This window comes from Salvelinus alpinus, chromosome 5, assembly GCF_045679555.1.
Source record: "Salvelinus alpinus chromosome 5, SLU_Salpinus.1, whole genome shotgun sequence".
Classification (NCBI taxonomy): Eukaryota; Metazoa; Chordata; class Actinopteri; order Salmoniformes; family Salmonidae; genus Salvelinus; species Salvelinus alpinus.
The window spans coordinates 68,778,583-68,801,412 of NC_092090.1; the positions used below are offsets into that span (position 1 = coordinate 68,778,583).

The window sequence follows — 22,830 nt, forward strand, 5'->3', positions numbered from 1 at the left end:
GAACCATGAAAAACAGCCCTAGACCTTTTTTCCTCCGCCACCAAACTTTACAGTTGGCACTATGCATTGGGGCAGGTAGCCTTCTTTCTCCTGGTATCTGACAAACCCAGATTTGTTCGTCGGATGTGAAGCGTGATTCATCACTCCAGAGAATGTGTTTCCACTGCTCCAGAGTCCAATGATGGTGAGCTTTACACCACTCTAGCCGACGCTTGGCATTGCGCATGGAAACCCATTTCATGAAGCTCCCGACAAACAGTTATTGTGCTGACGTTGCATTCAGAGGCCGTTTGAAACTGAGTGTTTCAGATTATTGATGTTTTTTATACTCTACGGGCTTCAGCAATCGGCGGTCCCATTCTGTGAGCTTGTGTGGCCTACCACTTTTGCTCCTAGACGTTTCCACTTCACAATAAAATAACTTACCGGGGCAGTTCTAGGAGTGCAGAAATTTGACTTTCTGACTTGTTGGAAAGGTGGCATCCTATGACGGTGCCACGTTGAAAGTCACTGAGCTCTTCCGTAAGGCCATTCTTCTGCCAATGTTTGTCTATGGAGAATTCATTGCTGTGTGCTCGATTTCATACACCTGTCAGCTACGGGTGCGGCTGAAATAGCTGAATTCACTAATTCAAAGGGGTGTCCAAATAGGTGCGTGTGTGTTCTAGAAAATATTAAAAATAAAGAAAAGAAACTCTGGAATGAGTAGGTGTGTTCTAACTTTTGACTGTGTGTGTTATTTAACACGCACAGTACCAGTCAAAAGTTTGGACACCTACTCATTCCAGGGTTTTTTTCTTTATTTTTATTTTGTAGAATAATAATGAAGACATCAAAACTATGAAATAACACACATGGAATCATGTAGTAACTAAAAAGTGTTAAACCAATCAAAATATATTTTATAGTTGGAATTCTTCAAAGTAACAGCTCTTTGCCTTTGACAGCTTTGCATTCTCTCAACCAGCTTCACGTGAATTGCTTTTCCAACAGTCTTGAAGGGGTTCCCACATATGCTGAGCACTTGTTGGCTGCTTTTACTTCACTCTGCGGACCAATTTATACCAAACCATCTGAATTGGGTTGAGATCGGGTGATTGTGGAGGCCAGGTCATCTGATGCAGCACTCATCACTCTCCTTCTTGGTCAAATAGCCCTTACACAGCCTGGAGGTGTGTTGGGTATTTCTGCTGTTGAAAAACAAATGATAGTCCCACTAAGCGCAAACCAGATGGGATGGTGTATTGCTGCAGAATGCTGTGGTAGCCATGCTGGTTAAGTGTGCCTTGAATTCTAGATAAATCACTGACGGTGTCACCAGCAAAGCACCATCACACCACCTCCTCTATGCTTCACGGTGGGAACCACATATGAGGAGATCATCCATTCACCTACTCTGCGTCTCAAAAAGACATGGCGGTTGGAACCGAAAATCTCAAATTTGAACAGTTGATGTTGAGATGTGTCTGTTACTTGAACTCTGAAGCATTTTTATGGGCTGCAATTTCTGAGGCTGGTAACCCTAAAGAACTTGTCCTCTACAGCAGAGGTGACTCTGGGTCTTTCTTTCCTGTGGCAGTCATCATGAGAGCCAGTTTCATCATAGCGCTTGAAGGTTTTTGCACATGAAGAAACTTTCAAAGTTCTTGACATTTTCCACATTGACTGACCTTCATGTCTTAAAGTAATGATGGACTGTCATTTCTCTTTGCTTATTTGAGCTGTTTTTGCCATAATATGGACTTGGTCTTTTACCAAATAGGGCTATCTTCTGTATACCCCCCCCCCCCCACCTTGTCATAACACAACCGATTGGCTCAAATGGATTAAGAAGGCAAGAAATTCCACAAATAAATTTTTAACAAGGCACACCTGTTAAGTGAAATGCATTCCCGGTGACTACCTCATGAAGTTCGTTGAGAGAATGCCAAGAGTGTGCAAAGCTGTCATCAAGGCAAAGGGTGGGTACTTTGAAGTACCTCAATTAGAAAATATATTTAGATTTTTATATAACACTTTTTGGGGGGAGGGAGGGGGTTATTACATGATTCCATATGTGTTATTTCATAGTTTTGATGTTTTCACTATGATTCTACAATATAGAAAATTGTTAAAATAAATTACAACCCTGGAATGATTAGGTGTCCTAACTTGTGACTGGTACTGTCAAAGTATTAATGTTTAATATGTGTAGCCTAGAAAATAGCCTAATTCATTTTTATTTTTTTTAGCATTTAATCAACAATGGCATTATTTCCTTCCAACTATTCTTTTTTTTCTTCAACTACAACCAGTTTGGCCCCAAAACATTTGCAAGGTCATATTGACAATTTTATAAAATGTTTTATTTATTTTACAATTTCATGCTGAAACCCTCATATTTAACAACAATGGTATCCATTAAGTTGACTGTTTTAAATTTAGGATGTTTTACTGCTTTGTCATTCAGTTTTTCCTTTATTTAAATAAAATGTGTATACATGTTAAACAGGGGGCCAGAGATAAGACGCCTCTTATCTGAAGTACCCGGGAACGCCACTAGATGTCGCCTGAAAAAAATGATATTCCTTGATGGTTACCAAAATTCTAATAGTTTCTGATCATATACCCTCCCTTTGCAACCCTACTCAAGGGTGAAAGAGTGCCATGTTTGGAGAAATGTAATGAAATCCTGTATTTTTTTTATGATTTTAACTTTCTTTTTTCTTCTCTGCTCAAGATGCAAAGTAGCATCAGAGAACACAGGGACGGAGGGAACGCAGGAGGGGTGTTCAGCAGATACAACATCATCAAGGTCAGCTTTACATTCAATTACAGTACAACACACTCTACTATCTACATTTGCTCATATGATGGAGCTCGTTGAGATAGAAATACACATCTTTACTTTGGAAATATACACATCTTTACTTTGGAAATACACACATCTTTACTTTGGTACTACCCTTGATCACAGTTATTGGTTGGTAAGAATCCACTATGGTTTCAGGAGCTCAGGTAGTGTTAACAAGCCCATCTTCTGAAAGGGAAGGAATATTAGAAGTCCTCAGTATTGCTTCTCTAGTTGATTCCTGTTTGTGTGTCCATGCAGATCCAGAAGGTGGTCAACAAGAAGCTGCGGGAGCGATACACACACCGCCAGAAGGAGATCTCGGACGAGAACCACAACCACCACAATGAGCGCATGCTCTTCCATGGTAACAAAACATATTCATATTATAACCCGTTTGTTTTTTTTACCACGCTTTTTGTTATTTCTGAATGGCAATAATGTCTTAACTGATCATCCCTGGATAAATGTTAACCCTTTATCATTTATTTCTTGTTTTTAGCGAGTCAATTTCAATCGTATTTGACATTGTTCTTGTTTCATGTTTTTTGGTTCTCCAGGTTCTCCGTTCATAAATGCCATCATCCACAAAGGCTTTGACGAGCGGCATGCGTACATCGGAGGAATGTTTGGAGCAGGGATCTACTTTGCTGAGAACTCCTCTAAGAGTAACCAGTATGTTTATGGCATCGGGGGCGGCACCGGATGCCCCACTCACAAAGACCGCTCCTGTTACCTGTGCCACAGGTGAGACATGATCTATAGAAAGAACACATTTAGGTGCATTTAAGGCTTTACTACTCTAACTCATGAAAGAGAGCACTTGATGACTCGATAGCATTCTATACCACTGTTGCCAAACTAGTTCCCTTCGATCAATTAATCAATCAATTCCGGCCTTCATCAGAGCTTAGATAATTGTGAAACATCATTAGTGAAACATAATTTGACACCTCTTCTCCCTGTTCTTTGTGACCTCCAGGCAGATGTTATTCTGCCGTGTAACCCTGGGGAAGTCCTTCCTCCAGTTCAGTGCCATGAAGATGGCCCACGCCCCCCCTGGACATCACTCTGTGATTGGCCGGCCCAGCGTCAACGGCCTGGCCTACGCAGAGTATGTAATCTACAGAGGAGAGCAGGTGAGACCTCAACTCATTTCAATACAACTTGAATTATACCCAAAGGCAATTCCAGACATTATGGACACAGATTAAGCCTGGACCTGGACTAAAAAGCATCCATAATGGAAAATAATTTGTACTCATTACACTGAACAAAAATATAAACGCAACACGTAAAGTGTTGGTCCCATGTTTCATGAGCTGAAATAAAATGTCCCTGAAATTTTCCAAACGCACGAAGGTATTTCGCAAATTTTGGGCACATTTGTTTATATCCCTGTTAGTGAGCGTTTCTCCTTTGCCAAGATATCCATCCACTTCACAGGTGTGGCATATCAAGAAGCTGATTAAACGGCATGATCATTACACAGGTGCACCTTTTGTTGGGGATAATAGAAGGCCACACTACAATGTGCAGTTTTGTCACACAGCACAATGCCACAGATGTCTAAAGATTTGAGGGAGCGTGCAATTGGCATACTTAATGCAGGAATGTCCACCAGAGCTGTTGCCAAAAAATTGTATCTTCATTTCTCTAAAACAAATTTGGAGCCGGCTTACGGTAAAGAATTTGGCAGTACGTCTAACCGGCCTCAAAACCGCAGACCACATGTAAACACGCCAGCCCAGGACCTCCACATCCTGCTTCTTCACCTGTGGGATCGTCTGAAACCAGTCACAGCTGATGAAACTGGGTTTGTGCAACTGAAGAATTTTTGGTCAAACTGTCTCGGGAAGCTCATCTGCGTGTGCGTCGTCCTCACCAGGGTCTTGATCTGACTGCAGTTCGGTGTTGTAACCTACTTCGGTGGGCAAATGCTCACCTTTTGATGGCCACAGGCACCCTGGAGAAGTGTGCTCTTCACGGATTAATCCTGGTTTCAACTGTACCGGGCAGTTGCAAATAGCTTGTATGGCATTCTGTGGGCTAGTGGTTTGCTGATGTCAATGTTGTGAACAGAGTGCCCCATGGTGGTGATGGAGGTTATGGTATGTCAAGGCATAAGCTACAGACAACGAACACAATTGCATTTTATTGATGGCAATTTGAATGCACAGAGACATCGTGACGAGATCCTGTGGCCCATTGTCGTGCCATTCATCTGCCACCATCACCTCATGTTTCTGCATGATAATGCACGGCCCCATGTCGCATGGATCTGTACACAATTCCTGGGAGCTGAAAATGTCCCAGTTCTTCCATGGCCTGCATACTCACCAGACATGTCGCCCAATGAGCATGTTTCGGATGCTCTTGATCGACGTGTACGACCGTATGTAAGACAACGTGTTCCAGTTCCCGCCAATATCCAGCAACTTCACACAGCCATTGAAGTGTGGGACAACATTCCACAGGCCACAATCAACAGCCTGATCAACTCTATGTGAAGGAGATTTTGCGCTGCATGGGGGAAATGGTGGTCACGCCAGATACTGACTGGTTTTCTGATCCACTTCCTTACTACTATATTTTTGAAGGCATCTGTGACCAACCGGCAGGCATATCTATATTCCCCAGTCATGTGAAATCCATAGATTAGGGCCGAATGAATTTATTTCAATTTACTGAATTCTTTATATGAACTGTAACTCAGTAAAATCTGTGAAATTGTTGCGTTTAATATTTTAGGTCAGTGTATTTGCTCTTCTCATTGACTTCTGTCCCATGTGTGTTTGCAGGCCTACCCAGAGTATCTCATCACCTATCAGATCCTTAAGCCGGAGAGCACAGCCACGTCTGCTGCAGGAGCGGAGCAGAAGTCTTAGTCCTGCACCACCAGACCAATCTCACACAGTTACTGAACACAGTCCTCCTGACCCACAACACACAAGACTGAAGCTTTTTAGTGTTTTGTCTCTGTGCTTTTTTGTTTTATTGTAATGTTTTTTTTTTTTTTTCACAGCCTGAGTTCCAGTTCAATTCTTCTTGTTCAGTAGAGTTAACAGTAGACTGCTCAGATGACATATGAAGTATACTGTAATATATTATCTCCTGCTTGTGGTGATAGTTTTTCGGTTTCCTTTGCATTGGCTGCATGCATAGACAGACGCATGTATGGCCCAATAGCGTGTGTGTGTTCCCCACTAGCTACCCCTGGAGAGGGTTGTAGAGATTCACCCTCTCGTCTGCCCTACAGTGTCAGAATATTAACAATTAGCTACCATTCTCACCTTATCATGCCTTGTGACTTGGAGAATCACCTCTCTTCAACCCTGTTGTTTTCAACCAGAGTATGTAACACCTGTAATACTGGCCTGCCCCAGCCATCCTTGCATACATACATACATGCATGCATGCATACATACTATACATGACCAAAAGTATGTGGACACCTGCTCGTCGAACATCTCATTCCAAAATTATGGGCATTAATATGGAGTTGGTCCCCACCTTTGCTGCTTTAACAGCCTCCACTCCTCTGGGAAGGCTTTCCACTAGATGTTGGAACATTGCTGCAGGGACTTGCTTCTATGCAGCCACAAAAACATTAGTGAGGTCGGGCAATTAGGCCTGGTTCGCAGTCGGTGTTCCAATTCATCCCAAAGGTGTTTGATGGGGTTGAGGTCAGTGCTCTGTGCAGGCTAGTCGAGTTCTTCCACAGCAATCTCCACAAACCATTTCTGTATGGACCTTGCTTTGTGGATGGGGGCATTGTCATGCTGAAACAAGAAAGAGCCTTCCCCAAACTGTTGCCACAAAGCTAAAAGCACAGAATCATCTAGAATGTCATTGTATGCTGTAGCATTAAGATTTCCCTTCACTGGAACCAATGGACCTAGCCCGAACCATGAAAAACAGCCCCAGACCATTATTCCCCCTCCACCAAACTTTACAGTCGGCACTATGCATTCGGACAGGTAGCGTTCTGTGGACTGACAAATGGTGAAGCCTGATTCATCAATCCAGAGAACTCATTTCTACTGCTCCAGAGTCAAATGGTGGCGAGCTTTACACCACTCCAGCCGACGCTTGGCAATGCGCATGGTAATTTTAGGCTTGTGCGGCTGCTCGGCCATGGAAATCCATTTCATGAAGCTCCCGATGAACAGTTCTTGTGCTGGCTGACGTTTCTTCCAGAGGCTTTTTGGAACTCGGAACTCGGTAGTGAGTGTTGCAACCGAGGACAAGTGATTTTTACGGGCTTCAGCACTCGGCAGTCCTGTTCTGTGATCTCGTGTGGCCTACCACTTTGCGGCTGAGCCGTTGTTGTTCCTAGACGTTTCCGCTTTCCAATAACAGCACTTACAGTTGACCGGGGCAGCTCTAGCAGGGCAGAAATTTGATGAACTGACTTGTTGGAAATGTGGCTTCCTATGACTGTGCCATGTTGAAAGTCATTGAGTTCTTCAGTAAGGCCATTCTACTGCCAATGTTTGTCTGTAGAGATTGCATGGCTGTGTGCTCGATTGTATACACCTGTCAGCAACGGGAATGGCTGAAATAGCCAAATCCACTAATTTGAAGGGGTATCCACATACTTTTGTGTATATATATATATTGTACATACTGTACAGCCATAGAATGGCTTATGAAATGTGTGAACCACCCAGTTTATAATGATACAGATAACACTAGTACCATGTGAATTACTCAACGTTATTAATAGGATTGCTTTTCATGGACTCGTCTTGAAAACCTTACTATTTGCCTGAGGCATATTCCAGATAGAGCAGGACATCAGGAGAACCATAGAACTAGAATGAGGAATTCTAATTCTACCAGAACACACGTTTAATGGGAAGAGAACAATTATCTACTCACACGCTATTATTATTATTATTGTTCGTTGCACAAGAAAAGATGTGAACTCCACATCCCGGATTGCCATGGTCTTATTCAAATCCATGTGTAAGGATTTGCACTTTTAAATAAAACTATTTAAGTTATTTGAAATTAATTGCAAATGTTATGGGGGGGGGAAATGTATGTACAGGTTGTGTAAATGGATGTGTATAACTTGATGTTTTAACTATGTAATTTGAGTTTTATTGTAAATTAAGTCTAAATTTCGTTCTGGTCTTGATTCTCTCTACCTTTTGAATAAACATTGTCCACGTAAGAGCAGTTTGCCAAGACTTTATTCACATGTTGGCTGATTATTCTCTACTGTTTTATAAAATAGTATTCAGTTATTATAGAAAAACATCTGATACAAAACTTATATCAAAATATCTTTGCTAATGATGGCAGAAGTTATACATGTTGTAGAGAAAAGTAATTACACAGAGCTGATAGATGACCCTTAAAAGAACAAAAGTTAAAAGATACATGAGGCATGGATACCTTAAAAAAACAAATCCCAACAGCTTGAGCAGTTCAACACCTGATTAGTTATTACAGCGCCATAGATAATACAAACGTCATGTATTTAATAAGAAGCAAGTCAGAATGTTTTAAAACTAGAACCATTACAAAACAGTAGCTACAAGAGTTTTCTGCAATGAGTTTCTGGCTCTCTGTCGAGTGTCCTCGTCGCTGGTGAAGGCTTAACGTCTTCTTGAGTCTCTGGCACTGGAGTAGGGTCTATGGTTCGAGTACTAGTTGGTCTTACTGGAGCTGCCAGACAAAGATATAATGAACCAAGCAGCAAAATGAAGGTGTTCATACTGAACATTCACCTGTGAGACAATGATTGTTTATTGACAAATATGACTCGTTTTGTTAACTTAGCTTGAGCATTTCCAATTTCAAAGCAAAATCAAGCATTCCATGAATAAATCATGTCATAAAATCTTAAGTAAAAACTGATGAGAGAAGGCCTCATCAACATAGCTTTACCTTTGAAAAATGTTTTTGGGTCTTCTGTTGCGTAAAATTGTTTGTTGTTATGCCAATACACTTTACCCCTTTTAAATATTTTTTCATGGCCTTTCAGCCAATCAAAATAGCACTTACATTCCAATCACATCTATAAGGGTGTTTTCACATTTTGCAACCCCTATCAGTGTTTTATGGTTGACTTGTGGTTTAATTTCTAATTAACTTAAGATTGATATCTCAACAAATAAGTTTGTCTCATGAGGATGTAATTTACCACATGCAAAAACAATTCCCCACATGGTATCTTGGTGAAACAGGTACTACCCAAATGTTTGTATATGTCACCATCTTCTAAATTAGGACCACTCTAGGCCAACCTCTGTACAGTAGCATCCAGAACTTTCCAATTCCCTGGTGTTATAGATGAAGCTGGGAAAATGTTTCATGAGTTGGATCTTTTTTAATACAGCCCATCTTTACCTCATTCAAACATTATTTTCAAATGAAATATTCCCATGGGTGTGAGCATACTGCACTAAGGAGGATAGAGGGTTGCCTATAGCGGAGGGGGGCAGGACAAGAATGCAGTTCCAAGAACGGGTACTATATACAGTGGGGAGAACAAGTATTTGATACACTGCCAATTTTTCAGGTTTTCCTACTTACAAAGCATGTAGAGGTCTGTCATTTTTTATCATAGGTACACTTCAACTGTGAGAGACAAAATTCCAGAAAATCACATTGTATGATTTTTAAGTCATTCATTTGCATTTTATTGCATGACATAAGTATTTGATCACCTACCAACCAGTAAGAATTCCGGCGCTCACAGACCTGTTAATTTTTCTTTAAGAAGCCCTCCTGTTCTCCACCCATTACCTGTATTAACTGCACCTGATTGAACTCGTTACCTGTATAAAAGACACCTGTCCACACACTCAATCAAACAGACTCCAACCTCTCCACAATGGCCAAGACCAGAGAGCTGTGTAAGGACATCAGGGATAAAATTGTAGACCTGCACAAGGCTGGGATGGGCTACAGGACAATAGGCAAGAAGCTTGGTGAGAAGGCAACAACTGTTGGCGCAATTATTAGAAAATGGAAGAAGTTCAAGATGACGGTCAATCACCCTCGGTCTGGGGCTCCATGCAAGATCTCACATCGTGGGGCATCAATGATCATGAGGAAGGTGAGGGATCAGCCCAGAACTACACGGCAGGACCTGGTCAATGACCTGAAGAGAGCTGGGACCACAGTCTCAAAGAAAACCATTAGTAACACACTACGCCGTCATGGATTAAAATCCTGCAGCGCACGCAAGGTCCCCCTGCTCAAGCCAGCACATGTCCAGGCCCGTCTGAAGTTTGCCAATGACCATCTGGATGATCCAGAGGAGGAATGGGAGAAGGTCATGTGGTCTGATGAGACAAAAATAGAGCCTTTTAGTCTAAACTCCACTCGCCGTGTTTGGAGGAAGAAGGATGAGTACAACCCCAAGAACACCATCCCAACCGTGAAGCATGGAGGTGGAAACATCATTCTTTGGGGATGCTTTTCTGCAAAGGGGACAGGACGACTGCACCGTATTGAGGGGAGGATGGATGGGGCCATGTATTGCGAAATCTTGGCCAACAACCTCCTTCCCTCAGTAAGAGCATTGAAGATGGGTCATGGCTGGGTCTTCCAGCATGACAACGACCCGAAACACACAGCCAGGGCAACTAAGGAGTGAAGCATCTCAAGGTCCTTGAGTGGCCTAGCCAGTCTCCAGACCTGAACCCAATAGAAAATCTTTGGAGGGAGCTGAAAGTCCGTATTGCCCAGCGACAGCCCCGAAACCTGAAGGATCTGGAGAAGGTCTGTATGGAGGAGTGGGCCAAAATCCCTGCTGCAGTGTGTGCAAACCTGGTCAAGAACTACAGGAAACGTATGATCTCTGTAATTGCAAACAAAGGTTTATGTACCAAATATTAAGTTCTGCTTTTCTGATGTATCAAATACTTATGTCATGCAATAAAATGCAAATTAATTACTTAAAAGTCATACGATGTGATTTTCTGGATTTTTGTTTTAGATTCCGTCTCTCTCAGTTGATGTGTACCTATGATAAAAATTACAGACCTCTACATGCTTTGTAAGTAGGAAAACCTGCAAAATCGGCAGTGTGTCAAATACTTGTTCTCCCCACTGTATGTACGTCTCTATGGTTCGGGTGGTGTTGTATTGGAACAATTGAGACATGTAATCAAAGGTTTTGGTTTCTTGTACGGTCATTTTTGCACAACGTGTTTATGGCTATTGCTCTACAGTGCTGTGTATGACTCATAGGCCAATGCGGTTCCTTTGCAATTAAATGATCTGTTTGGAAATATTTTTGTTCCTCATTTTTAAGCAATGTTTGATAAACGTTGATGTAAACAGTTCTGATTGGATGATCAAACAGCTACAGAAGCATTTATATTAAGTCTAGGTTGGTTTAGGCAATTCGGGGATTTAAGAATAATATGACTCCTCTCCAAGGTAAGATAATACTCCTCATTTCTATTATAATTAACATTGTTAGGTTTATTATTTTTGTCTTGTGAATTCAAGTTCACTTGATTTATCATATAAGGATTAACTACAAAAAAAGGCATTGTATTTTTATGATTTTTCTTTTTCTTTTAACAAAATGAAATCCTAATGAAATGCATCCGACACATTCTTATGAGTATGGATTTCATCTGAACAGGTTTCTGAAGCTGTAAGGATGAAAGGCATAGTCGTGTTTCTGGGACTTCTTGTTACATGTTGTACTGCCCCGGTAAGTGCGGTGCCAGATGAGAAACATGAAAGAGTGGCACGATCTGCACGTGATAGTGAAGAGGTAAGGCAATATAAAATTTTCCTCGCTGCAGTTAAAGCAACAAAAATATATATATTTTGAGGGGGTGTTGCACACGGACACGGACATAGGCAGTACATTTACACTGCTTTTATACTGTTATGTTTTCTGGATGAGTGGATTACAAACTGACAGGTCGGGGGTTGTTTTATAGGGACAGGACTTTCGTCTCTTGATGACTGAGATAAAACAGACCCTATCAAAAGTCAACCAACCCCCTCCTCAAGCCCCAGCTGCCCCACAACCCCCTCAAACCCTCCCTCTGGATCTGGATATCACCAGGCGGTGATACAGCTCGACAGCATGCTCTCAATTGATGATTTGTCGCCATTTATAAGCTTTGTTTACATAGCAGGTTAAGATAACTAACGTGGCAGGTTAGACTAACTAACATAGCAGATTAGGTGAATGAGGTTAAGGTTAGGAAAATTGTTAAAATCAGACACACCGGTAGGATTACAAACGTTTACAAATCGTTTACTAGGCTACCTAAATTATTGGCATAATCTGGTTACCACCAATGTTTGGAATACATTGATTGAGTTCGTTGACAAACCAGACCATTGGATGTCTTTTCACACAGAGATGTATTTGTCAAAGGTCCGTGGTGGGTCTGTGTAAACTATGCGATTAAATTGGAGACAGCTTTACAGCAGTGAATGTTCTATTCTCAGCCAGGCCCATAAAAAAAAACAGTTTAATTCAATCTATATTTGAGCAAAATAAGTAGTTTTGTTGTGATTACAAGAAAATCCTAACAATTCAGGTGGAGCGCCACAGTCACGCAGAAAAATCTATGTTCTATCATAAAGTGAGAATAATTAGTTCCCTGACTGATATAGCTGCTACTTAGAAATACTATAAAAGTAAATTAATAGATTACATGCACTGCTATAAAGCTGTCTCCAATATAATCGCATTTGGAGAAAGAGTGTACCACTGCTCCAACGCTAACACTTCAGTAAGGCATTAGCTGCCATACCACTTGAGGCATGGTCTGCAGGGTTGACGTTGGTCTTAACATGTCTCCACTGCGTGACATCTGACAGTTCTCTGATGGTGCTTACATGGGTTGCCACAAATGTCTGAATTTTTTGGGTCTGTTCTTCATGTATTTCAAGACAGATTCACTGTCTGTCCAAAATGTACATTTCTCCAGTGCAGTGGCGGTCAGTGCCATTTAATGTGAGGGAGGATTTTTTTTTTCTTCTTCACATGAGCATATTGGATGACTGTCATTCATATTCCATTCACCCAGTTCAATGTAACAGCGATAGGTTTAGGCTACTACATGATACTCAAATTATCCCTATACCCATGAGATTTCTACAACCTAGCCCATGAATGAAAGTTTGCAACGAAGGTGCACACAGGTCGAGATAAAAATTTGAGGGGACAGACAGTGATACATGGACAGACAGTGACACATTCAATACCACCTTGCATACTCTTGCCTGCATCTAGCTGATATAGAGTGTTATCATTTGTCCAACAGTTGCAAACGAGAGTATGTTTATCCCCATTTTGTTCCATTTGGTTCTGTTTAAGAAACATTTTTCCACAGAATCTGTGGAATGAATACACCCCTGATCACACGTAAACACTGTTCACTTGCATAGCAGCCACGTTGTATTCCGTCTCGCATCTATACGCTCTCCTCCTTTCACAATCATACAGTAAAGTTAGGGTACAGTAAAGTTAGTAAGCAGTTTAGCACTCACACCAGCGGGCCCCGGTGGCAACAAATTAATAATACCAAAAGCTTACCTTGACTTGGAAGAGTTCCAGTGTTGTGTTGGATAGTCATAGCCAGCGAGCTAACAGAGCATCCCTCTGTTTGAGCAGGGTGTTTGAGTAGGCTAAACTAGCTAGCTGCATTTGCGAGCTAAGTAAGTGAAACTGAATGTGAAAAAAATGACAATATCTCTCTCTTCTCCTTCATTTTGGAAAAAATCTATTTGTTAAAAACTGTTCAACTGTTGTCTTTCTCTCTCTTTGAGTCAACTAAACACCACATTGTATGCACTGCAGTGCTAGCTAGCTGTAGCTTATGATTTCACTACCAGATTCATTCTCTGATCCTTTGATTGGGTGCACAAGATGTTGATTCATGCTGCAGGAGCTCTGAAAGTTTGGAGGACGTCCTCCGGAATTTGTCATAATTAATGTGTAAGTCTATGGAATGGGGTGAGAACCATGAGCCTCCTAGGTTTTGTATTGAAATCAATGTACCCAGAGGAGGACGGAAGATAGCTGTCCTCCGGCTACACCATGGTGCTACCCTACAGAGTGCTGTTGAAGCTACTGCAGACCTTCATTGCACAATAGTGTGTTTTAATCAATTATATTTAGTATAGATTTACTTAAAAAGGATAACTTTTTAAATGTTTTACAATTTATATGATGGTCCTCCCCTTCCTCCTCTGAGGAGCCTCCACTGCTCCTGTGTAAGCTGTAGCTCTGTAGTTAGCACTCTTTCAACACGCACTGTTAGCACTGTTAGCACTGCTGCAGCAAGTTCCATTCTTGGGATTGTCATCTGTTTCAACGGTGCTACTCTTGCCTTTCCCATTATGAAAGCTAAATGCACGTGATCTTCAGAATTGGTCAGTCTCAGGTAGCTTATGTTGCAGTACCCTGATTCACTTGCATCACAGAAGTGGTACAGTTGGGCTGACTTGATCTGTCAAAAGTTCATTGGCTTGATGCACCTGTTGTTGCTGAAGGCCTCACTCTGCTGTAGGTCTACTAGCCATCTTTGCCATGATTGGATGCAGGCCTCTGGAATTTCATCATCCCATCCATAGTTAAGCTTACATAACTCCTGCAGGATGTGCTTTGTGATGAATATGAACAGAGCTAGAAATCCAAGCAGATCGTACACAGAACTAACAGTACACAGAATACCTCTCCTGGTAAAGGATTGATTATTCATGGCCACTTGAAACTTGAATGTTTCCTCTTCTACACACCACTGAACCCTCAGGGCTCATTCTAAAGGGAGGATTTCTTTGTCTGAGTCGAGGTTCTTCACCTCCTTGACTCTCTGCCTCTTGAATCAAGGCCAACACAGAGTGGTTTGTTGCTGATCCATTTCATCAAGTGACATTCTTGAGTTCTTCGCACAGTACTATGGCTTGCCCTTCAGTTGGTACAGACTTCAAGCAGTCATCTACATAGAAGTTGTCTTTGATGGTGTCAACTGCTTCAGCTGAGAAGCTGCTCTTGTTATCTTATGCAGTCTTCTTCGGAGCATAACTATCACAACTGGATAAGGCCCCAAAACATACGCACTGTCATCCTGTACTCAAGATTCTGACTGACATCACTTCCTTAACACCTGTTAATCACCTTCCACGGTTCCATAAATGTTGGTGCATTTATCCCAATTAGCAGTTCAATGTCAATGTGAGATTTGAGATTACTGAACCTATTTCAGATAACTCCACTTCTTTACTGCTTCTTGAGTCGGGATATGCTTTTTCATGACCAGGATTTTGCCTTGGGTGTACAACTCTGGTAGTTCAATGAATTCTTTACCTTCTAGACTGCATACTTCGAAGCCAGTCACAATGGAGCTGTTGACTGTTTTTTATTGTCCCATAGTACGCAGAAAGATTCTGTTTTTTATCCTCCTTCACATACAACTTTCTTTTTAAAGCTTTAGTGCAGAAGCTTGCACTGCTTCCTGGATATAGGAAGGGGCTTTGTTCGAATTGAATACCTTCACCTGCACTGGTATAATGGGAAGAGTAGTGTGGTTGCCAACCCGTGTGGCCTTGCGTCTCCAGTGAGACCAGTGCGCTGCTCACTGACGTTTTCTGTTTCTTTTCCTCCATCACCTTTCCTGTAGCCTTCTTCCTTGTTTCTCTGTATATGGATAATTTAGTCGGTACTGAATCTGTCTCCAAATCAGGACTTTAATTGTCTTTCTTCATATGCATGTATGTACTGAACTTTAAGTATTTTTTTATGTTGCAAAAAGAAATTGCAGTTCAGATTAAAACTTGTTAGAACTCATTTTACACTATGTTGACATACTGTGTTGACATTATGTTGACATACTGTATACTGTATTGGATCTGACCCTTGTTAATAGATGAGCAATAGAGTTAGTCTTCAACTTCATGCTTCAACTTCAGATGTTTCATGATTGTGATTTTGATTTCAGGACTTGTGTATATAACATATTACCTGGACAACAATGTTACCAGCCTGTCCCAGATGTGGCAGAACATGGGCAGCCTAGACTACCCCACACCAGAGAAATTCAGACAGATGAGGAACATGGAAGTACATGAAGAAAAACACCTTCTTCCAAACACCCTCTGAAATAACTGATCTTACTCTCAACATGTAAGTTTGTATTTCAGTCAAAATCACATAACATTATCCTCTTAATTCTGAATGACAGCAATGTATGACCATGGTCAGTTACTATGGAATTAACTCTGGTATTTATAGCTGAGCTGAAATTATTGTGTTGATTTGACTCCAGGATCTTCAGGTGGATGGACCACTGCCCTTTCATGTGGAGGGCATCCTAACCCTGCATGAGCTCATGTGTATGTATGAGCAAGGCCAGGCCAAACCAGGTCAGTGCCACCATCTCACATGGTTTGTGATGACAGTATAATCCACTTCTTACTGATTAATTTGTATTATATTTCTCCAGATGGTATTTTCATACTGTACTGTTAAATCATCAATACCCTAACTCTATTTTATTGATCTCCTTCTAGTGTGGTGATGAGGATGAAGAAATTAAGGACGTGTTCTGTTTTATTTGTAAATGCATTAAGACGTTTGAGGTGGAGTTCTCTAATATATTTATAAATATTTTGAAATTTCACATTCAATAAGTAAAAGCTTTGTGAATTTTTTAACTATCTTGAACCTTTTTTAAAGCTCATCAGAGGGATAACATTAGAATGCTCATGTCCATGGACAATGTATTCACAAAGTCACTGACAACGCAAAGTTTTTTTCAATGTTTTTATTGTCGCCAACACGAACTGATGAACAGTGAATGAGTGAAACAACACTGTGGTGTTAATATTGATTTTGGTAATTCTGTGATGTACAGTACACCACATTCAATAAATTTTTCTAAATCAATTTAAGTGATTGGGTTGGTGCAGGTGTCATGCCCTTTTATTTAAGGGGGCATAGAATTATTTTCATAAAAAAATCATTTGTATGCAATTTCCCTCTTCAGTCGTCAGTAGGTGTCTCTGTCCAAGCCAGTAGGGATCCTTTGGCAGCACAAGTTCCTTTGGGGTAGACGTTTAGCAAGCTCCTGTTGAGGAGAGGGAATGAAAAACAGGGTCAGGTGGGGCATAAACTTCTAGGACATAGACCATCCAAAAAAAGCACTTTATGACTTGATGTAGGAAGGGCTTTATTAATAAAATGTCATTGGACACGTACCAGACTGCAGCACGGGCTCAAACTGTCCGGCCATGCAGATCTCCTCTTGCTTGGCGCGAATGCTCCTCTGGATGGTTGGGGGCAGGCCACGGGGGTTACGAGAGAAGATAAGGGAGTAACCATCCTCACAGCTTCCATCGTCCTTCAGGGTACGGCAGGCATAGGTGATGGCATAGTTTTCATAGTCGGTGTCAATCACCCAATAGTTGTCACCTGAGAAAAGAGGAGAGTATACTGTGAGTCTCGAGGGTGGCTTACTGTTGGTTGTTAATGATGTGTCTCTGTGCCTGTAAGTGTATAGGCGTATTGTCTATAAGGCTATATTGTGGTCTTGTAGTGCTCAGTTGGTAGAGCATGGCACTTGCCACACCAGGATTGTGGATTCCAGGGCCACCTACACATAAAAATGTATGCACGCATAACTAAGTCGCTTTGGATAAAGCGTTGGCTAAATGGCATATATATATATATATATTCAGAAAATGTACCTCCGCTGGACAGATAGCTGGCCAGGCCCTGGTAGTTCATGAACATCTTTCCAGGGTTGGCAGAGTCAGGCACAGTGTACTGGGCAGCCATGTCAGCGCACACAACCCAGAATCTGAAGATGGATGTCAATGGTGGAAAAAGCTATTATAATATACAGTACCAGTCAAAAGTTTTAGAACACCTACTCATTCAAGGGTTTTTCTTTATTTTTCTACATTGTAGAATAATAGTGAAGACATCAAAACTATGAAATAACACACATGGAATCATGTAGTAACCAAAAAAGTGTTAAACAAATCAAAATATATTTTATATTTAAGATTCTTCAAAGTAGCCACCCTATGCCTTGATGACAGCTTTGCACACTCTTGGCATCCTCTCAACCAGCTTCATGAGGTAGTCACCTGGAATGCATTTCAATTAACAGGTGTGCCTTGTTAAAAGATAATATGTGGAATTTCTTTCCTTCTACAGAAGATAGCCCTATTTGGTAAAAGACCAAGTCCATATTATGGCAATAATAGCTCAAATAAGCAAAGAGAAACGACAGACCATCATTACTTTAAGACATGAAGGTCAGTCAATCTGAAACATTTCAAGAACTTTGAAAGTTTCTTCAAATGCAGTTGCAAAAACCATCAAGCGCTATGATGAAACTGGCTCTCCTATAGGGAGGAGGTCAGAGACCTGGCCGTGTGGTGCCAGGACAACAACCTCTCCCTCAACATGATCAAGACAAAGGGGATAATTGTGGACCACAGGAGAAAGAGGACCGAGCACGCCCCCATTCTCATCGACAGGGCTGCAGTGGAGCAGGTTGAGAGCTTCAAGTTCCTTGGTGTCCACATCACCAACAAACTAACATGGTCCAAGCACACCAAAAACAGTTGTGAAGAGGGCATGACAAAACCTATTCCCCCTCAGGAGACTGAAAATATTTGCCATGGATCCTCAGATCCTCAAAAGGTTCTACAGCTGCACCATCGAGGGCATTCTGACTGGTTGCATCACTGCCTGGTATGGCAACTGCTCTGCCTCCGACCGCAAGACACTACAGAGGGTAGTGCGAACGGCCCAGTACATCACTGGGGCCAAGCTTCCTGCCATCCAGGACCTCTATACCAGGCTGTGTCAGAGGAAGGCCATAAAAATTGCCAAAGACTCCAGCCACCCTAGTCATAGACTGTTCTCTCTGCTACTGCATGGCAAGCGGTACCGGAGCGCTAAGTCTAGGTCCAAGAGGATTCTAAACAGCTTCTACCCCCAAGCCATAAGACTCCTGGACACCTAATCAAATTGGTACCCAGACTATTTGCATTGCCCCCCCCCCCCTTTTTTACACTGCTGCTACTCTCTGTTGTTATCATCTATGCATAGTCAATTTAATAACTCTACCTACATGTATATATTACCTCAACTAACCGGTGCCCCCGCACATTGACTCTGTACCAGTACCCCCTTTATATAGTATCGCTATTGTTATTTTACTGCTGCTCTTTAATTACTTGTTACTTTTATTTCTTATTCTTATCCGTATTTTTTTAAACTGCATTGTTGGTTAGGGGCTCGTAAGTAAGCATTTCACTGTTAGTTCTACACCTGTTGTATTCAGAGCATGTGACTAATAAAATTTGATTTGATGAGGACCATCACAGGAAAGGAAGTCCTAGAGTTACCTCTGCTGAAGAGGATAAGTTCATTAGAGTTACCAGCCTCAGAAATTGGCAAATAACCGCACCTCAGACACATCTCGACATCAAATGTTCAGAGGAGATTGCGTGAATCAGGCCTTCATGGTTGAATTGCTGCAAAGAAACCCCTACTAAAGGGCACCAATAATAATAAGAAACTTGCTTGGGCCAAGAAACATGAGCAATGGACATTGGACTGGTGGAAATCTTTCCTTTGGTCTGATGAGTCTGAATTTGAGATTTTTGGTTCCAACCGACGTGTCTTTGTGAGATGCAGAGTAGGTGAACGGATGATCTCTGCATGTGTTGTTCCCATCGTGAAGCATGGAGGAGGAGGTGTAACGGTGTTGGGGTGCTTTGCTGGTGACACGTCGGTTATTTATTTTGAATTCAAGGCACACTTAAAGAGCACAGAATTCTGTGAAAGCGATACACCATCCTATCTGGTTTGCGCTTAGTGGGACTATCAATTGTTTTTCAACAGGACAATGACCCAATACACCTCCAGGCTGTGTAAGGGCCATTTGACCAAGAAGGAGAGTGATGCATCAGATGACCTGGCCTCCACAATCACCAACCTCAACCCCTTTGAGGTGGTTTGGGATGAGTTGGACCGCAGAGTGAAGGAATGCAGCCAACAAGTGCTCAGAATATGCGGGAACTCCTTCAAGACTGTTGGAAAAGCATTCCAGGTGAAGCTGGTTGAGAGAATGCCAAAGCTGTCATCAAAGATAGTGTACAAAGCTGTCATCAAGGCAAAGGGTGGCTACTTTGAAGAATCATGGTTACTACATGATTCCATATGTGTTATTTCATAGTTTTGTAAAAACTAAATTGTAAAAAAAAAAAAAAAATGTATGTATTGAGTAGATGCGTCCAAATCTTTGACTGGTACTGTATATACACTGAACAAAAATATAAACACAACATGCAACAATTTCAAAGATTTTACTGAGTTTCAGTTCATATAAGGATATCAGTCAATTGAAATAAATAAATTAGGCCCTAATCTACAGATTTCACATGACTGGGAATGCAGATATGCATTTGTTGGTCACAGATACCTTAAAGTAGGAGTGTGGATCAGAAATCAGTCAGTATCTGGTGTGACCACCATTTGCCTCATGCAGCACGACACATCTCCCTCGCATAGAGTTGATCAGGTTGTTGATTGAGGCCCGCGGAATGTTGTTCCACTCCTCTTCAATGGCTGTGCAAAGTTGCCGAATATTGGCAAATGGACCACGCTGTCGTACACGTCGATCCAGAGCATTCCAAACATGTTCAATGGATGACATGTCTGGTGAGAATACAGGCCATGGAAGAACTGGGCCATTTTCAGCTTCCAGGAATTGTGTACGGATCCTTGCAACATTATCCGTGCATTATCTGTAAGGTTCTGCTTTTCTTTTCTTTTTCAAACACGTGGTCTATTGTTGTGAGGCCAGTTGGACGCACTGCCAAATTCTCTAAAACGATGTTGGACGCGGCTTATGGTAGAGAAATTAACATTCAATTACTTGGCAACAGCTCTGGTGGACCTTCCTGCAGTCACCATTCCAATTCCACGCTCCATCAAAACTTGAGACATCTTTGGCATTATGTCGTGTGACAAAGCGGAACATTTTTATTGTCCCCAGCACAAAGTGCACCTGTGTAATGATCATGCTGTTTAATCAGCTTCATGATATGCCACACCTGTCAGGTGGATGGATTATCTTGGCAAATGAGAAATGCTCACTAATAGGAATGTAAACAAATGTGTGCACAACATTTTAAATAAATACGTTTTTTGTGCATATGGAAAATTTCAGGGACCTTTTATTTCAGCTCATGAAACATGGGACCAACACTTTACATGTTGCGTTTATATTTTTGCTCAGTGTAGTTACTCATCACAGATACAGTACTAGAATAAAATTCCGAGCAACATGTACAGGTAAGCCTTATGTTTTCAGTCCAACAAACTGAATGACTAGGGAATGGCACATTTCTAAGACTATTACCATTTCATCAGAAATAATCTCCAGCTCTCTTACCCGAACAGTGTGACACGGCCCTTGGAAGAGGCGACCATGGAGCCGTCGTCACCGATGGTGTACTCCGCTGAGATGTTGTCCTGGAGGAACAGACCCTCAGGGTCCTTCTTCTGCAGAGCGTACCACTTCCCTGCGTACTGGAGCACACACGCATAAACAACAACAGGTTAGTTGAAGGGCCTTGCATGTAGGACTGTTGTAGCCTAAGCAATAATAATTTCCTGCATACTGAAGAGTGTCACAATATTTGTCTAGCTGCGTACTGTAGCACTGGCACACATGAAACAGATAGATGTACTACAACCTTGCAGGTAGGTCTGCTATAGACTATGTACTACACAACATGTGTATTGTCGGCTGTACTCACTCTCTTGGGGTCAAAGTCCTCCTTGACTGTGAAGCTGTCCACCACACAGGAGGCAGCCCAGCTCTGCTCCAGACCCGCCAGGAGCACCACCACCAGGGCGAGCATATGGAGATTCATTACTAGAGGAGACAGAAATGTAGAATTTAATACGCATGTAAGAACAAATTAAAGTGACATTAGCATGTCTATTTTGATAGAGCACAATAGCTATTCCTCTCAATCGATTGTTAACAATTCCATGTCCTAACTTGGTAAACTGACAAGCTGACTATGATGGAACGTTTCAAAGTTTATCTCATCTTCTCTCAAAGTTTCTCTACAAATTGGTCCCAGATAAAACTATTTACAAACCATTTTATAAAAAACGATAACGTTGACAATATTTAACAAAGCTAAATTTTCAGATAAAATCATATTAGTAGCCACATTTGAACAACATTCCCATGAAAAGTTCCAAAACTTACCTGTAATGGAACAAAGCAAGTGGTGAAGTTTCAATGAAGTTGTAGGTATGTGTTTCTCTTCGACTGTGTTTCTCTTCTGTCTAGGATCCTTATATACCCAAGGAACAGACGAGCTCACTGATTATTTTCACATTCTGGTCCTAAATCTAGCACTAATCCAGTTAACTAAATCCTGTAAGCCGTTGAACTTTCCCATGCAGCACTGAAATGGCTTTATGTAATTGTATCAGTGGTGTATAATAGTCTAAACTCAAAGAAAGCACATGTCTAGGGAATTAGTTCACCTCAGCCAAGCCAAAGTACTGTTTACACATGGGAATGGCAATACTAGTGTATTTTAGGCTACAGAAGTGTATTGTTAGATAGTTCCTTATTGACATGCAAATTAAATGGAAATCAATTACACATGTATTTATCACCAGTTGGTATCACTTCCTTTTAACTGAATTTGAATAATATGAAGGATAAATATAGAGGGACTGGATGTCAAGTTGGGGCAGCTGAAGTAAAAGTACCAATCAAACCTACCATTTACACAGGGAGCCCAAGTCTGGTCTTTTTGTCACTTATTGGTTTTTTGACCAATCAGAATAGCTCTGAAGAAGATCTGATGTAAAAAGATCTGATGTGATTGGTCAAAAGACCATTTGTGGAAAAAATATCAGAATTGGGCTGCCTGTGTAAAAGTAGCCATACTGTGCCTGTAAGCTACAGATGTGTGTCCTCAGTCCACTCGGTCAAGTTGTTTCA

General features: G+C 41.5%; 2 protein-coding genes and 1 long non-coding RNA gene across 4 annotated transcripts in view; 2 read left to right on the forward strand and 1 right to left on the reverse strand.

Moving 5' to 3' along the window:
* Positions 1–8,012, forward strand: part of LOC139576590 (poly [ADP-ribose] polymerase tankyrase-1-like) — a 28,665-nt gene extending 20,653 nt beyond the window's left edge. The window contains exons 24-28 of one of the 2 annotated variants that reach the window (XM_071402854.1): positions 2,720–2,794; positions 3,092–3,197; positions 3,391–3,577; positions 3,813–3,969; positions 5,632–8,012. In XM_071402854.1, the coding sequence (XP_071258955.1) occupies positions 2,720–2,794; positions 3,092–3,197; positions 3,391–3,577; positions 3,813–3,969; positions 5,632–5,718 (612 nt within the window). In that variant the 3' untranslated portion in view covers positions 5,719–8,012. Of the gene's footprint in view, positions 1–2,719; positions 2,795–3,091; positions 3,198–3,379; positions 3,578–3,812; positions 3,970–5,631 lie in introns of both variants that reach the window. The other variant, XM_071402853.1, reaches the window with a different exon arrangement.
* A 3,440-nt stretch (positions 8,013–11,452) lies between these two features.
* Positions 11,453–16,709, forward strand: LOC139576593 (uncharacterized). Its single transcript, XR_011675149.1, has 4 exons — positions 11,453–11,582; positions 15,772–15,956; positions 16,099–16,195; positions 16,343–16,709. It is a non-coding gene; the product is annotated as an uncharacterized lncRNA (long non-coding RNA).
* Positions 16,582–22,390, reverse strand: LOC139576592 (purpurin-like). The gene is made up of 6 exons (XM_071402855.1): positions 22,081–22,390; positions 21,617–21,735; positions 21,250–21,386; positions 17,519–17,631; positions 17,031–17,243; positions 16,582–16,899 (listed from the first exon to the last, which is right to left on the reverse strand). Exons 2-6 carry the CDS (start codon positions 21,731–21,733, stop codon positions 16,889–16,891), a joined length of 591 nt encoding a protein of 196 aa, XP_071258956.1. The 5' UTR covers positions 21,734–21,735; positions 22,081–22,390; the 3' UTR covers positions 16,582–16,888.
* Between the last annotated feature and the right edge of the window lie 440 nt (positions 22,391–22,830).

Bases quoted from the DNA above. Each gene is read 5' to 3' on its own strand.
- LOC139576592 (XM_071402855.1), bottom strand. From the start codon at position 21,733: ATGAATCTCCATATGCTCGCCCTGGTGGTGGTGCTCCTGGCGGGTCTG. The intron at 21,387-21,616 runs GTGAGTACAGCC...TGTGTGCTCCAG, and splicing joins AGGACTTTGACCCCAAGAGA to TACGCAGGGAAGTGGTACGC. The intron at 17,244-17,518 runs GTACATTTTCTG...CTCTTTTCTCAG, and splicing joins CAGCTATCTGTCCAGCGGAG to GTGACAACTATTGGGTGATT.